We start from the raw sequence: 17,390 nt of genomic DNA on the forward strand, positions 1-17,390 counted from the left end.
GTTAAAGATAAAATGATATAATAACGCTGGTGTGTAAGATTACAGAGGAACAATACGCCATCCTACAGTTCCTTCGTGGAAACAAAGAGAGGAAGCATAGTACAGGTAGTTCAGTGCATTATTCCCGGCAACAAGACATTTAGGAGTCATCACTGCAGCCCACCTCTCCACGCCCTTCGAACACACAGACGGCATATCACCCCCCTGCAGCAGACTGAAATAAGACCCTCAACAAAAACATATTTCTGCAGAGATTATATATATATATATATATATATATATATATATATATATATATATATATATATATATATATATATATATATATATATATATATATATATATATATGATACAAGACTGGGCAATGAGACGTAACATATGGGGCAGTCTAAGTCGCCGTAAGAGGTACCGGTCACCTGTTCGCCAACGCGAAGACTAAGGACTCACCAGAACCAGTGACATCATAACAATGAGGTGCAGAGTGCCCCCCCTACGACAGTGATGTCATAGCCGCGGAATAAGCCAATACATAGACAAAGCATTACAAGACCCAAGTCTTTTTCAGCACCAAAAGTAAGCATTATTGTGGCCACAAGTCTGTCAAATCAGAAGTGGCAAAGGAGGTCTTTCTCCTATAGCGACTGGAAATAAGCGGATAAAAATGGCAGCCCACACGCATCGCTGCGAGACTGCGGCAGGCGGGAAGTTGGACAACTGTTGGCGAGTGGCTTTAGAAGCCATCGTTGACCGCTACTGGTCTTTTGTTGCCAGCAGAACGGCCTGTGCCTGATGTCTGTTCGGTTACTGTACTGCTGGCTGTCATTCTTTTTCATTTTAAGAGGAATCTTTACCTTCTTCTGCAATAAGCACTTTAGCAGTGAAGCAAACAATGAAATGCAATCGCAGAACGATTCTTACCCAAGAGACTTCCCCCATCACCTATGGCTCCAGTCACTGGTAAAGGCAGGCCCTACAGACACACAGAAGCCCTCAGCGTAGCCTGGATTAATCAGCTGTGTCTTGCAGCGCAGTCAAGTCCAAAGGTCCCTGCAAATGATCAGTGATCTTGGGCATGGACGTGAGTCTCTTTCCTGCACTGCAGAGAATGATGTCTAGACTGGAACACAAACCTCACACACCCCTCATGAGAACCCATGCCCAACTAACAGGGAGTCTCAATCTAAGCCTTGAGACTGGTCTACAAAGCTATTGTGCGAATCCACTGCATGCTGCACAACATGCTGGAATGTGGTAGAAAAGGCAGCTTTCAGCACACCACCCCTCACCTGTGCACTGCAAACATGAGAAAAACAATAGCCTCCACCCACAAGACCATGCTGCCCCTCCATCTTGGCCTACTGTTTACAAATCTTGCCCCCTCCCCCCCATCTGCAAAGGAAAAAAAAAATCATAAAAACAAAAAAATTAAAAATAAAACTTGCTGCCAGCAACTTTGTTTCAGAAAGCAAAGCATTACCTTCAGTCTCCCCCCAAGAGCGAAGGCTGCCTCCTGACTTCACTCCAACAGGCACCCATTAGCAGTCTTGTGATTGGCAGGGGGAGCCCGGCCCCCTCCCAGGAAAATGTCGGCTGATAGATCAGACCCAACAAAAGCCAACTGCAACAGCACTGTCTGCTTTCATAATAAGAGTCCTCCTCGCAAACCTTCCTCCCCATTCCACTGACTCAGGGATTAGCAGCTTGCAGCTAGACTCAAAAGCTCAGGACCTGCTCCACAGCCAAAGGGGATTTTAGGGGTGGCTATGCCCTTGGGGGAGGGGGGGTACTCTGCTCCAGTACATGGGGGTTTTAGGTTTTCAGCACATAAAGGCTGGGAGCATGGAGCCCTGTTCTGCAGTGCAGCTTTGTGCTGGAATGGTTGCAGCTCAAGAGAGGAAGTCAAATTAAGAGGATACTGTAGACTGCAAACATGTATCATACAACCCACAGGCTTGTTGACACAATTTAACCCATAGAATCCTAATGCAAACCCAACAGGGCTCTGTCCAGCCAATCAGATCAGCTCATTGAAATGGATGAAGGCAAGGTTATTTCTCATTAGGGACACAGCTGACAAACACCAAACAAGCACAACATATACAAGTGGTTGGGGTTGGAATTCTTTAGAAGGGACATCATTATTTTAGAAGTGCAGGGGAACATTGCATCCCCCGTAGACATGCATTCTCATGTAAGACCTGGATTAGCACAGGCAACGCTTTAGCCATCCTGAGGCATAAACGGCTGCCAATGACGGATATTCGAAAAGAATAGAATAATAAAGGATTCTTGTGAAATAAACAGTCAAGACCACAGCTTCCTATGAGCATACAGGGAAGGGGTGTGGGGACACACACCAATATTCTGGAGAACCCAGATGGCTTTACCCCAAAATGTAGAGTTTTTAGGGATGTTAACACCCCCGTACATTAGTTTGACTTGTCTTAAGGACAAATTGGACCCGATTTCCCTTCAACCTCTCTGGCAGCCCACCTCAACCCCCCCCCCCCCCCCCCCCCCGAGGGCGGATGTTTTTTTTGTGTTTTTTTGGGGGGGGGGGGTGATCCGATGTCAAACACCTGCGATTTGGACAGTTTTCATCTGATTCCTCTGCCCTATCTGTCGGAATCAGGTGAAAAGAGGCCAAATCACACAAGTGTATGGGGGCCTAGGGTCCCTTAGCCCAGATTGGATGCCTTTGCCGGCTGTCCGATCACACAGCCACCATGACACGAGGAGGAAAATAGCGGCGTAATGCCACTTAATGATTTTATAATAAATTGAATAGCAAAATACTAAATAAAATCATTTTAAGGCCGTAGGTTTGATAAAATCTCTCTCCCATGGCTGCCGTCAGAGACTCCACAGCGAAAGGCAACTCTGAGTCTACTCATTTGGGAAGTCCCAAAATACACACAGCTCATTACACCGATTAATCCCAGAACAGTGACAAAAACAGACACATACCGTAACATGCAAGATAGGAACTTGGAAGAAAAGCGCCTATTAATGGGTGCATCTAAAATTCACATATATACAAACGCACAGACAACGCTCAAATGTATTGCGTTATTATAGTCTAATGTAGACCATCTGTAACATGGCCAACATATAATATTACAGTACAAGGTTACTCCCAGCACAGGGTGATACCTGGAAGTTACAAGCACTAGACCCAGCAGCACTATTTACACCTCTTGGGGTTGGTTATGTTCCCACACTATTTATTTAGAATAAAAGCTAAACTGCCTAATGTATCAGACAAAGAATGAGAAACGTGTAGGTCAATGTAGAAAATACGAGGACACCCGCCCAAATCAGGGAGGTATTGGTCCTGCTAATCAAACCAACCCCCTCCCCCCTCCACTCCAAAGTGGTATCACCCAAGAGTGGACACTTCTTTTAAAAAGGAACCAGGAAGCTGCGCATCTTCTGTCCGAAACTACCAATGGCTTATCAGTGTTCATTCCCGAGACACATGGGCTACCGATCTCCTGGATCCAGGCCAGATCTTCATAATGAAATGTACTTTATATAAATCCCAATAACGCACAGCATCAGTGCCAACCCACAAGTGCACAATCAAAGGCGGACGCTGTAAGAAACAAAGCACCAAGCGCGTATAAGTATACGCAGGCAGGGATTTGGAGGAAGAGGAACAGGTACAGCCATAGAATCAGGCTCCAAGAAGAGCCTGACGAGAAATGGCTACTAACTGTCCAGCAGACAACAAGAATACAACACTACAGCCAGACTATCAATAATGATTGTATTCATTTTAGTCAAGGTAGGTTTCACCGGCTCATACAAGGCTCACTCACACAAAATAACTTTATTCAGCACCTGAAGAAAGGAAACAATTCTTCATTTAGAGCATGTGTCACCGTCACACTTATATGCTACTGTAACACTGCAACTACACGGAACACACGGATTAATGAGGACACCTGACAAATGACATTACCCAGAATGGCAGCCTATGTCTCTCTGCCACAAACCACAGCCGCACAACCCTTTTGGAGTATTAACTCTTGATGGTATTAAAACTTAAAAATGCAACTATTTATATTCTTATGACCCAGGGAAAGCAGCCTGCACCGAGGTTCTAACCATATGTCAGTGTAGACCAGGGGTTCTCAAAATTAGTCCTCAGGACCCCATGCAGTACACGTCTTCCAGGTCACCCGGCAGGTGCACAGGTGCATTTATTACTCATTGACATATTTTACAAAACCACAGGTGAAGCTAATTATTTCACTTGTGATTATGTGAGGAGACCTGCACTGTGTGGGGTCCTGAGAACCAAGAACCTGTGGTGTAGACTTTCTCCTGGTAGGCCTCAGACACGACTCTTTCCTCCAGTCACTGCTGCCACCTTACAAACCATTCCAGGCACTAGATTACAGATTATTATGTTACCTTGCAGCACAGTCCCCAATGCCATTACTTCATACACAGCCCACATACACAATAGTTCCCCAGACCCGGATCAGAGGAAAGCTAACTGCTCCCCATTAGACTCTCAGGCCTTGTACATGAGACAGGAAGAAAGCACAGCACACTCCCCTGGTGTACAGGCTGCGGCCTAGTCAGGCAGTCCCTGCTGCATTGTTGATGTGCTGTAATTATAATGATGCCTGGTCTTTTTTTCTCTTTATACCCAAGGATTGCATTAGATCATCATTCCTCGCCACCACGCCTTCCAGGAATGTCCTGTGCACGCTCTCCTAATGCTGGTGGCTGGGGAGAAGCCAGGACAGAGACCAGGTGGAACAGATAATAATCAGAAAACACCAGGCATGAAAGGACTGAAGAGGATCAGCAGGAAGACAGAATCCCACCTATGGAATTGTTCTAGGGGGATGCAAAACCTCTGAAAGCCACTAATCACCGGGGACTTGTAATTTAGTAAACGTGTCCCTATTTCTGGGGGGCTGCTCCATATAGTGCTGATATCCCCTAGAAAAAGTAAAAAGCTGTGAGAGCAATATAAAAATGTCTAATATACACAGCTTCGATGCCACACAAAACTAGCCTATCTTCCACCAGTTTCATTCTTACCACTAGCTTTAAATTGTCAGCTCCATAGATCAGGACTCGGACCCCCCACGGCCCTTGCATGTTAAACCTTAGCCAGTGCCAGCATCATATTGATTTGGAGTTTGTATAAATCCCTTACCGGAAAGAACGCAGTCACCAACATTTCAACAAGGACTACTAATTCATTCCCATAAATGAGCCAATAACATGACTGAATTAATGATTGTGCGCTGCCAGGCTCTTATCAGCAATGAGCAATGACTTCCAGGTGTGCTCGTATAGAGGAGGAGCAGGACACAAATACTTCCCAAGGGGGATGGTTTCACAAAACCAAACAGAAAAACCTGTCTACATCAATGTAATAGTTTGGTTCACCGAGACACAGGACCAAATGTAACAAAGGTGTGAGAAACAGAAAGTGAGAAGTTTTGGAAACTTTTCTCCATTTTTTTTATTAAGCGGCAATCATTTACACCGCAAAACCAGGTTGATTCTGCCATGTAATTGATTGCCGCTTTAAAGAAAGAAAAACCTTTACAAAATCTCTCACTCCCTGTTATATTTGGCCCATAGATTGTACCGTTCCGAACTAATTATTGAGATTTCTTATTAGCCAGACGTGCGTATTTCCCACACATTTAAATGCCCCTACATTACTCCATGGATCGCTCAGCAGACATCGCTGACACATCGCTGTGTGATCTACATTGCTCAGATCACTCAGCCGCGTCACCCCGTGTGTAGGCCCAATAAGTTATGCTGACAGAACATAAAGGAGTATAACTAACACGGACAAGAGGCAACTTTAAAAGACACCAAAAGTAAAAAAACAGAATAAGCCCAAAAAGAGCGAACGTAATCCTCTTTAGCAACACATAAGGTCACACAGATATGTAAAGGACTGATCCGTATAACGGTATTGTACTTTTCAGAAAACATTAGTGACATATTTAAACATAAGCCAATAGTAACTTTGCTTCTTCAGTGCCAAATCTTTCTTTTTTAATATTATTAGATGCTACCATAGCCTTGAATGGGTCAAAGTTTAAAACAACTTTTAGTAATGACCCAGTGGGCACATAGATCATAGAGGATAGACGCAGCCTGCCAGTCACACCTGCAGCCATTTTGTTGAGGCCGGTACAGCAGGACGAGTCTCTAGAGGAGTAACAACTTCCTGCGCAGTACATCCCGCTGGCAGTGCTCGGCATCCAGCGCAGAGGATGTAAACCTACATTTGCAGAACGCCGCACTCTAACAAAGAGGATCATGCTCGAGGAAGCCTCATTATTTGCACTAGCACCCATGAGGCACATAAACCCCGAAGTCAATGAAGGAACAGGGAACTCCGGGGACAATCAAGGAATTAGACGGCTGATAATTTCTTTGAAAATGTGGTGAAAGGTAGACTTAGTAAAATCACGCGTGACAGACATCTCCCCCCCCTTTATATGGATAATGCTATAAGAGGCCCTTGGAAAACGTTCTGGGGTACTTGTTTCCTAGCACGGCCACAACGATCATAATCGCGGTCATCGGGGGTAAAATCGGGGCCATCGCGGGCATCGCATGCGCAAAAAAATCGGGTGCGATGGGCCAGACGCGATGCCCGCGATTTCCACATAGAGAACAATGTTAAATGCCTCAATTTACCCACGATGACCACGATTTCCCATAGGAAACAATGTGAAATGGCTCAATTTACCCAAATTATCATAGGAACAATGGAAAATGGGCCAAAAACACCCCTGAACATTGAAATGTCCCCCCAAAAGTAGTTTACGCCACCACGTGATCAACGTGAACCCGAAGCGTGGCGAGCGCAGCGAGCCCGCGAGGGGCGGCGGTACGCGTCCTCCGACCTTTTCATACCCCTACTATCCACTAGGGCGTGGAGTTGAGAATAGAATAGTGTGGCGAGCGCAGCGAGCCACCGAGCCCGAAGCGTGGCGAGCCCCGCGAGGGGACGCGGATACCTGTGAAGCCCGCGAAGGGGCGCGTTTACCTGTGAAGGTATCCGCGTCCCTCGCCACGCTTCGGGCTCGGTGGCTCACTGCGCTCGCCACACTATTCTATTCTCACTCCACGCCCTAGTGGATAGTGGGGGTATGAAAAGGTCGGAGGACGCGTACCGCCGCCCCTCGCGGACTCGCTGCGCTTGCCACGCTTCGGGTTCACGTTCATCGCGGGGTGGCGTGAACTACTTTTGGGGGGACATTTCACTGGTCAGGGGGGTTTTTTGGGCTTTCTGGCCCATTTACCATTCTTCCCTATGGTGATTTGGGTAAATTGAGGCATTTAACATTGTTCCCTATGGGGAAATCGCGGCCATCGCGGGTGGACCATTTAAGCTTTTTTAGGCGCACACGACGCGACCGACCCGATTTTTCACTGTTTTCAATGCATTTCAATGGAAAAATCGGGGGCATCACCTCGGTCGCGTCGCAGGCCACTAAAATTACCCCGATGGCCAAGATTTGTGGCCGTGCTAGGAAACAAGTACCCGTTCTACTGTTGCACTGCCTTGCTTGACCCAACACTGGTGGTCTTTTACCACAGAGGTTCTCAAACTCGGTCATCAGGACCCGACACAGTTCACGGTTTCCAGGTGCACAGGTGCACTCATTACTCATTGACACATTTAAAAAAAGATCTACAGGTGGAGCTAATTATTTCACTTGTGATTCTGTGAGGAGACCTGCAACACATGCACTGTGTGGGGTCCTGAGGATCGAGTTTGAGAACCGTGTTTACCTCTACCCCAGCATAAATAATTTGGCTTATTTCCATATACCACCAAACTCTGGTGGTTATTCTGATTCACTCGGAAAGGCATAATCACTCTCTAATGGACAAAACCATGTGCACTGCAGGTGGGGCTGGTGTAACATGTGCAGAGAGAGTTAGATTTGGTTGGGGTTTGTACTTCAAACTGATATCTATATTGCAGTGTAAAAATAAAGCAGCCAGTATTTACCCTGCACAGAAACAATAAAACACCCAAATCTAACTATCTCTGCACCTGTTACATCAGCCCCACCTGCAGTGCACATGGTTTTGTCCATTAGAGAGTGATTGTGCCTTTCCGAGTGAATCAGAATAACCCCTGTGTCTCTTCGCTCTGCATCTCTTGGGCACACAAATCACTGGCACACAGCTGTACTCGGGCTGTACCCGCTCTAGGGATTGCTCTCTACTTTCCAACCAGGGTTTCCTGAAAGCTCACCTCAGGCATCACCCTCTTGCCCTCCCTAAGCTATTCTACCCAGTAACTTTCCCTCTACACCGGTGCTGGGCAATGCAAGAGGTAGCGGGCTGTTACTGAACCCGGCACACCAATAATTGCGATACATCGGTTTTTTGATGCCCAGCGATAAATTTCCATAAATAACATGAAGATAAATTATTACAGTGTAATGTCTTTCATGGATTAAAATGTACGCTTTTAAAAAAAAGGCTACTGGTAATATTGGGCCCCTTTGATATCTAGAAGGACGCCCAATGTGGCCCCCTTAAGTCTATTGCTGCACTTCACTGCTATACTGAAGGCACCCAGGTGTAGGAGATGCCTGGAGTCCTGCAGGCTGCGCCCTCTTGCTGCTTTGGCTGTCTGGTAATTCCCTGTCTTGTGCTGCAGAGACTTGGCTGATCTATACATAAGGACCACAGGAGAAGGGGACCGGCCTTATATTCCCAACACAACAGCTGACTGGCTGCATCTGCGAGACAGGATTAATAAATCCGTAGCCATCCCAGTCTAGGCAGAAGTTCACTTTGGACCCAAAGCATCACAGGACAGGAGAATGGGAAAAAGGCCTCAGTCACCTAAACATATACCAAGCATGGATCACAATGTCTGTTATAAGAGCAACCGCTCTCCATACAATTGCAATAGTTAATTTTATCAGAGAAAACACAGATTAACAGAGTAACACACTGTTAAATAAGAACAGGCCTCAACCAACCCCACACACAGGGATAAGGTACTGCAGGTGTTCTGTGACCTTTTGCATAACAACTGCCCAATATTTATAGGGCAGACAAATCTCCTGGAAACCTGACAAGCTAAAGGAAGCTCTGATCCAGAGGAAATAATAACACAGGACGGCCACTACCTACGGACCCTGACACCAAGCAGGGCCTGGGACAGACCCACCACCTCTTCGCTCCTAGATGGAGAGATGCAGCTTTAGAGGGATTGCACTGGAGGAATACTGCACCTGGATCCGTGTTCTGGCCTTTCAAGGCACACCTCAAGGAGAAGATAGCGTTCCAGATCAGGAGTAAGCTGATCATGTGTGAAGCTTGTGTGTGACAGAGCTCCCTCTGCTGTCCAAGCTTTGCCTGGTGGAGACCATTTCACTCAGCAGTGATCAGCAGCCATTTTATAGACAGTGTGCACCTCGTGGCCTTCTGCAAGAGCTCAGCCTCAACAGTCTACCACATGCTCATCACTCGCAGCAATGATTCCCTGACAATCCTGACTGGACAAGGGCTTCTCTCTCTCTGCTAGCCGTGGGAGTAATGCAAAACCTCTCATCTACAGCCAGACACAAATTCCAGGAGAACAATTCTTACACACTCCCCTGTTGTGAGGAAGACAGGACGCCAGCAGAGGCACTAACACCTCATCTGCAAACCATGCCAGCTTCACCTGCACACATGCAGCAAGCTAAGGCAGCTCCTGAATCAGGGAATAACAATCCAGGCTTCACCAAGACACCAACGATATATAGAATACTAGACTTAGCCAGCGGCCATAGTTTCTTCAGGCAGAACCCAACATCTTACGCTGCAGTGACTGCAGTCATGTCGGCCCAATGGCCACATATCCAAGGGTCAGTGCCGCGAAGGCCGGCCCCCCTAGATCTCTTGCATTTTTACTGGGGCCTTTTTCGATAATCTGTCTCATTGCTGGAACACAGCAAATTACTAGAGAGGCCCCGGGAAGACGGAAGAGGTCTAGTGGACTCACGATGACCCAAATGTATCTGTCTACGCTCGGCATGTGCGGTGTTTCATAAATTAACCTTTTACGTCAATTATTGATCGATTGCGATAAGTCTACTGTACTTTTAAGTGGATTTGTGCAATTTTAAGGCTGACCATTGAATTATAAACAAGCCAAATCTGCATACAGTGTGTGTGTGTGTGTGTGTGTGTGTGTGTGGGGGGGGGGGGGGGGGGGGGCGATGGGGGGGGGGGTTTAAGTAACTGGAATCAATGGCGTCGGCATGCAAGTTATAACACAATGGCTTCAAAACTCGAGCAGTCCAGATTTGAAGTATACCCATGGATGGTTAATTAGTCAATGTGATTTAACCACTTGTGCTCAGGGATAGCTATCCTTTACACCTGGACTGATAAAGGTGGCTGAGGACCGGGTTTGGGAACCACTGGACAAACAATTACACAAACCCCAAGTGACATCGCCTTATGGCGAATGGATAGGCTGGAGACTGTAGAAATGTGGTCAGTTCAAGGAATGGAGAGATCAGGGAGATTGCTGCTGCAGCCAGACTATAGACCTGCAAAAAAAGTGCTAGGCCAGAAATAGCTCACACAGGCCATGTTTTCAGGATCTCCTTGTATAAAATCTTACTAGGTAGACTAAACAGACAAATGAACACAAAAGCTGGAATGTGGGGCAGCTAGCTCACTTTCTCAGGCATGGGTTGTGCAATGTGTACAGTGGAAATGACTGTTCCTCAAATAGCAAAATATCTCCTTGTACTTCGAGCCCAAAGACACGGTACATAATATCCACAAAGGCATCCATCAAACAGCCCCCCCCATTTTCACCGCGACGTGCCCTTCATAGAAAGATTCCCTGACGCTGCAAATCACACGTCATAGCTAAAGAACGTACATAAGTCTTCCTTCACATGTCCTACAAAACCCAGATTCCATTCTACACCTTCAGCAATTTGTGCTGTTCCTACTCCAGAACAGATGCAACTGAAAGAAGGTATGGAAAGGGGGGGCGGGGTGAGTGGTAGGCAACGAAACACCATGGAAACTGCAAACGTAAGACTTGTGTCCTACTTTTGCAAACACAAAATACATAATTAAATCTAGGGCTGCAGTCTACAGCTGTTCAGCAGCAACAATATCCTGGATTATAGCAGAATGAAAGGGCATTTAGTGCAACAGGGAAGATCTGTAGGTGTGCATTGGTTTCCCTAAGAGTATGACCATTAAGGAGAAGGAAACCAGTTACTGTAAACAGGCTGGCCCCAGTCTCCTGGCCTCAGACAGACACACACACAGAGAACCTAGCACACATTCTCTCACATCAATCCTATTGCAGAAGGACAAGATCCAGTGCACAAGCTTCCTGCATGACCAGGCCAAGGCAGGCAGAAACATTGCACATAGCATACAACCATACAGGAAGACCCAAGTCAGCTGGATAAAAACATTCAGGGAAACTGCTGAACAATAGAAAGAGCCAGATGCATGTAAAGGGTGCCCGGAGTACAATGTAGAGGACAAGTCACCAATGCAGGCCAGGAAATGACCTAAGAACCCTGCCACCACAATGAGGGTCTTCCAGCATATACCACAGTGTGGTGGGGGTCTGACCTCTGGGTAAAAGGAATACCAATCACAGAGAAGTCCTGGTCTACTGCAGCTAGCTACCAGACACTATCCCACAAGGACTGGCACACCCAGCCAAAGCAACGCCTGCCCCAGGGAAAGGGAAAGACATACAGGCCTGTGAACGTCAGGTAACGTCTCCTGCCTTCTGCTTCTTCCTTGGGCCACAAAAGCTTCAGCAGGGAGTCACATGACCCGGCTCCCTCTACAGGTGACAATAGAGGATGCAGCAAGCATGTTTGGGGCACCATGGGAGAGAGATTACCAGGAGAGCCACACTGCGGCCTCCAGTTCTAACCGTTCTGCCAAGGTGCCAGGACCTGAGGCCACCCAGCATCACGTGAAGAGGTAGCAGATGGTTTCCTATGCATTGCAAGCCTTAGTGGGCGGACTTGAATACTACCTATTTTATCTATAGTTGTGTTCATTGTAACTGTTGTGTCAGAATAAAACTCTATACTCACAGTGCCACAATGATCTCCAGTAACTAATCACAACAGCAATACCACAATTCAGTAAGGAATGTTACACAGCGTGTTGTAGGATACACAGGCTGCCCTGTAATCAGGTACAAACCTCCAGTCACTTCTAAAGCTTCTAGAACAAGTGTCTAGTGAATAGGACAGGATGAAAGGAGGCCTATCCTGGTCACCTTCCACTACAGCAGAATCAGCACTTGTGGATATACAGTGGCAATAAGGACGTAATTAGGCAAACACAACGCTCAGAGTATACCAGGGTGCAGTGATCGATGAGGACGTGATATCATCAACAGGATAAAATACCCACAGAATTTACTGTGCAAATGGTGCAACCACAATTTTGGGGGCTAGGATAAGACACTGAGGGGTAGATTTATTAAGCTTGGCGAAGTGATAAAGTGTCCGGTTTTTATCACCGGCCAATCAACTCCTAACTGTGAAGTTGCAGGCTTGGTTTGAAAAATGACAGGTAGAAGCTAATTGGCCGGTGATAAAAAAAACAGACACTTTATCACTTCACCAAGCTTAATAAATCTACCTGTCTCCCTACAATACTGCCGTACAGATGAGTCCAGCGCTCCTACACCATCCCAAATTACTAAGCTCAGCCAAGATATTATTTTCTAGCTAGTGACCCAACAGCCATAATACAGGGTGAGATAGTTAGATTTTTTTTATAGTGTATATATATATATATATATATATATATATATATATATATATATATATATATATTATTATTACACACACGCAAGCAATTTAAATGTTTGACATTAACTAACTCAGTGCAAATTTGACTTGTCTTACTTAAGGTTCTGCAATGTTCTTTACTAGGCCGTCCATATAATGTGCATAGGAAACAGATCCTCCCACACAATATTACCACTGAAAAACTCTAGAAACGTTACATATGTCAGAATGCCATGTGTTGAGTGTATTTATTTTATTACGCAACCCGCAATACACCCCCCCCCCCCCCCCCGCGCAATGCAGGGCCCCTTTGGACCGCTAAGCCTCTGTTGCTGGTTCTGCCATAACTACCCCACACACTGGCCCTTATTCTGATTGACGCGGACTTTACCGCGTACTTACGGATCGCGTCTTTATGGCGTCTGCGCATGCGTGGAGAACGCTACGCGCATGTGCCACGCCTTGACTCGGTACCAGTTCGGCCAAATCCCGTCCAAAACTGTTCACCGCTATCAGTCGGGAAATAGGGGCGTATTATGGGCGTCATGCGGAATGACACATGGGCGTAGTTTCAAAGTGGGCAAAACGGGGCGGAAACATGGGCGGACACGGGGGAGTACACTTATGTTGGGGGGCGTACATTCGGAAACCACTCCGAATGCACGCGATCAAAAAGGGCAGAAATGTGCGGTGTCCACAAGTGTACTATTGCTTTGCGGACACCACTCGTTCATGCGGTAGGCGAACGTACGCCTAATGACTACAACCATTAACACCTGAACCCAATAGAATCTACTCCTTTACTCATTACTCACTAATAGGACGCTTGTCAGTGCTTTAATTGAAACCATTGCACTTAAATTGGTGTAAGGGTTAATGTGTGCAATGCATGTGTTAGGCATGCTTGTAAGGATATATTGGCATCTAATTGATTCCAATTCCAAATAAGCAGTTTTTTATGAGGATAGGTAATTGAATAAGTGGGTCATGTGATGTATTGCAGAAGATACTTCATAGTGGGTTGTTTGGCGTAAATACTCCGCTTACGTGCGGTAGCACCGCTTGGCTCCCGTTCGGATGCAGTATTCCCGAGCATACTCTGTAATACTCTGTAATACCGTGCCGAATCGGAGTGTTTCTCCCGCACACGCATGCTTTGTATGTCGTCCGTAAACACGCCCTGTTCTTAAAGAGTGAGTCCGTCCGAATGCGGAGGACACGTGGGCGTTTCGACGGACGATGGCCGCATGCGGCAAAACGCCGTGGCGTGCGGACCGCTCCGTAAGAATGCGGGAATTTCCGCACAGATCAGAATAAGGGCCACTGAATGGAACATTTCCTTGGTTTCTAACCGTTTTATGTTTCTTATGTAACAGGTGATGAAGACCAACAGGTGGGTAACAAGCAGAACTGAAGTTACCCAAAATAAATAGGGTGTGAAATAGCCGGTCCACAATGTCTAGGCTGACCCCAAATGGTTAACGCACGCAATGTCGTCACCAGGAAAAAATTTACCACATGGTAAAATATGGAAAAAAAAAATAACCCCCCCCCCCTACATAAAACTAAAAAAAGTTATGCCGACCTTTTCATGTGTCAATCCTAGCCATGTCGACCTACTGTTTGTGTTGACCTTTTGACATGGTCAATCAGCCAACCGCATACTAAACATCAGGTAGACTAAGGTGCTCGGCTGCTCACTTGCCTGGAGCTGCGGTTGCATAGTAACATTGGGGCAGATGTATTAAGCCTTAAAAAGAGATAAATGCAGGGGTGATAAAGACTGATAAATGTCCAGCCAGTTGGCTCCTAATTGGCATGTCATAGAATGTGATTGGGCGATGGCAGTTAGGAGCTCATTGGCTCAATACAACTGTCCCAGTGCACTTTTTGCGTCCTGCCGATATGCCCCCACAATAATAATATTGTCACCATCACACGTGAGCAGGACATAAAACCGTAGACGTTACCCAGCAGATCCGAGTGCTCCCACCAATTTATTAGGCCTGTGCCACCCAGATCACTGCAGAGATGATACAACAGCATGGGCCTCTCTCCAGACCTGTTGTTGCCCAAGAGCTGACACTTCCAGATGCGGCAGCCATGTAACAGCACAGTGAATGATCGCAGCGTTAGAGCACATTCCCATTATTAAGGCAGGTCCCCATGTCCATGTATGCTGTTGTCTGACATCACTATTGCAGAACGTACAACATGAGACATATCCATATCCTGACCTACTTCCCAGCTGCTAATACTGGCTGCAGCCTGACACCAACCTGTAAATAAGGAGGCCGCCTCTACCCCCTTAGTCAATACAAGACCAGTGATAACAAGGACTGGAGCAGTCAATCAGAACAATGTCTCATTACCAAGGCTCAAGCCATGCAGCCAAACTCAGACGGTCACATTTAGAGGCTCACTAACCATGAGGCTGTGCACATATGGGGGGAGGGGAGACTGTGGACTGAGAACCACACCACTGCTGACCTGCTCCTATACCCAGGCACATGCACCCCAGGGTGCAGAGAATCAGCCAGCATGCAGAGGAGCCAGTGAGTGCTAATGAGAGATTGCCAGCACCTGCTACAAGACAGACGCTTATCTCATCCTGATCTGAGGCAGCAGGGGCAACATTGCAAGACATGCAGAAGGTGAGATCAGCAGCTACTTCCTTCCACAGGGCTGCCACCGAGGTAGGGAATAACCATGGCCAACACCAGGCATTTACACACGTCCATGAAGGGGAGGCCACACACTCAGGGGCTGCTTATGCTGCAAGGCTGTGACCCATCAACACTGAACCAGCCTCCTCTAATCTCCTCAATCACCATTCCCTGGATCCCCCGTCTAGATGCATTGTCCTACCTCATCCAGGCCTACTACAGCTCCACACACGTTCCAGACACACTGTGTGTGCAGCCAGACTCGGGGCATGCTCAGTACACACCGCTCCTCAGCCATTGCATTCAACAGAAACAAAAAAAAAAAAAAAAAAGGAGGAAGTGTGTTTGCTATGAAAATGAGATCAGCTAAGCCACAAGCTGCACTCCTACCGTCACCCTGCAGCCCACTGCCCGGGAACAGGCCACCCTGCTCTATGGGACTGCCCAGTGACAGCAGTAGACAACATTTATTTCTGTTTCGTAAATCCAACAAGGGTTTGTTGTAGCAATGAGCCAGATCCCACACAATGACACAATGCATCTTACCATTCCACCGCGTAGAATGAGAAGACCAGCTTCAATGCAAAGGGAACGTTCAAATGTTCCATGGACAGGAGAAAAAAGAGAGAAGGTACTTTCATTTATACTGTTAATTGGCCTAATGAATGGATGTCAATTACAGGCTCCTGAGGCTAATTAAGTCTCATCAGGCGAGCCATATAGTTAGGAAGCTGGGGTCTCCACAAGAAGTCACTGAACACAGATAACTCAAACGATTAGATATGTGTATGTCTATATTATTTATATATATATATATATATATTTATTTATTAGACAGGGCTAGAGAGCTATAGTATTTATAAACTCTGCTGGCGACATTATATATATTATGGACTTGTTTCCTTGACAACAATGGTTAATTCCTTACAATCATCATCATCACATTTTCCTGATACATCCTATGAATACGGCCAAGTGAAGGACGAGCATCTACAAGGTTTCTCAAAGGGCATAAATAATTGTAAGGCCAAACCATATGCCCGGAACAATACAGTGATGTAAAGCAGGCAGATGTAGCAGTTTACACCGGGCCAGATACAAACACCACCAATAAGCAGTGTGTTCCCTCTGATCAAGCAAAGACTATTGATCATATCCAGGCCTGGCAAAAGGGTATGGGGGGGGGGCTAGGTTATGGGAGCCTCAAGGTTCTGGGCACTATTAGAATTAAAATGGATTGTGATGGCTGCTGTAGGCAGTGGTAGTTGATAATAATCGTGACTCGCCACCCATCCAGGCTGCCCAATGTTGACTCCCAACTGGATATCATCAAGTCACCTGTCCACAGGGCAATCAATCACCCTGCGAGCAGCGAAGGAATGGTAGCCTTCACTTACTGCCTTTGGCAGAATGGCTTGCACATGCGCAGTCATTTGATATTTGTTCGGGCTGCGAATTTGCAACCTGATGAGCTGGTCTGAATGACCCCCCATGCCCATGGCTTTTAGCTCTTAATCCTTTGATAATGCTCAGTAGTACCTTAGTACATAAACAAACCCTGAATTATCCCCTTTCTTACCAAAGACGTATTGAGAACTTGTATACAGTTCATACAGAGCAAACTTCTACCGAGCAAACCTCAAACATCCGCACCCGCGACATGCAAAATACTGTCACAAGACTGCACTGACTCACCCCTCTGCATACACTGCCCTAATCCCTAAACCAGAGGTTCCCCCCAACACAGTCCTCAATGCACCCCAAGAGTCCAGGTTCTAAGCATAACCCTGTCTCAGCACAGGTGGTTAAATCAAATTGACTGAGGTACTAATTAAGTCACCTGTGGTCAAGCATGGATAGTCTTCATGTAAGCAGTGCTCTTAACTTCTACAGGTGCAAACACACTAGAC

At 46.5% G+C, this 17,390-nt stretch overlaps 1 protein-coding gene across 6 annotated transcripts in view; it reads right to left on the reverse strand.

Annotated features, from left to right (window-relative positions):
• EHMT1 (euchromatic histone lysine methyltransferase 1) overlaps positions 1–17,390 on the reverse strand; it is a 77,698-nt gene that overhangs the window by 43,711 nt on the left and 16,597 nt on the right. The window contains exon 1 of one of the 6 annotated variants that reach the window (XM_083158630.1): positions 16,027–16,047. The exons of 1 other annotated variant lie outside the window; for it this stretch is intronic. In XM_083158630.1, the coding sequence (XP_083014756.1) occupies positions 16,027–16,029 (3 nt within the window). In that variant the 5' untranslated portion in view covers positions 16,030–16,047. Of the gene's footprint in view, positions 1–1,479; positions 1,598–9,262; positions 9,286–11,756; positions 11,810–15,682; positions 15,794–16,026; positions 16,048–17,390 lie in introns of those variants that run through there. 4 more of the 6 variants (XM_083158628.1, XM_083158632.1, XM_083158633.1 and 1 more) reach the window with 4 other exon arrangements.

This window comes from Crinia signifera, chromosome 9 (genome assembly GCF_055691185.1).
Source record: "Crinia signifera chromosome 9, ASM5569118v1, whole genome shotgun sequence".
Classification (NCBI taxonomy): domain Eukaryota; kingdom Metazoa; phylum Chordata; class Amphibia; order Anura; family Myobatrachidae; genus Crinia; species Crinia signifera.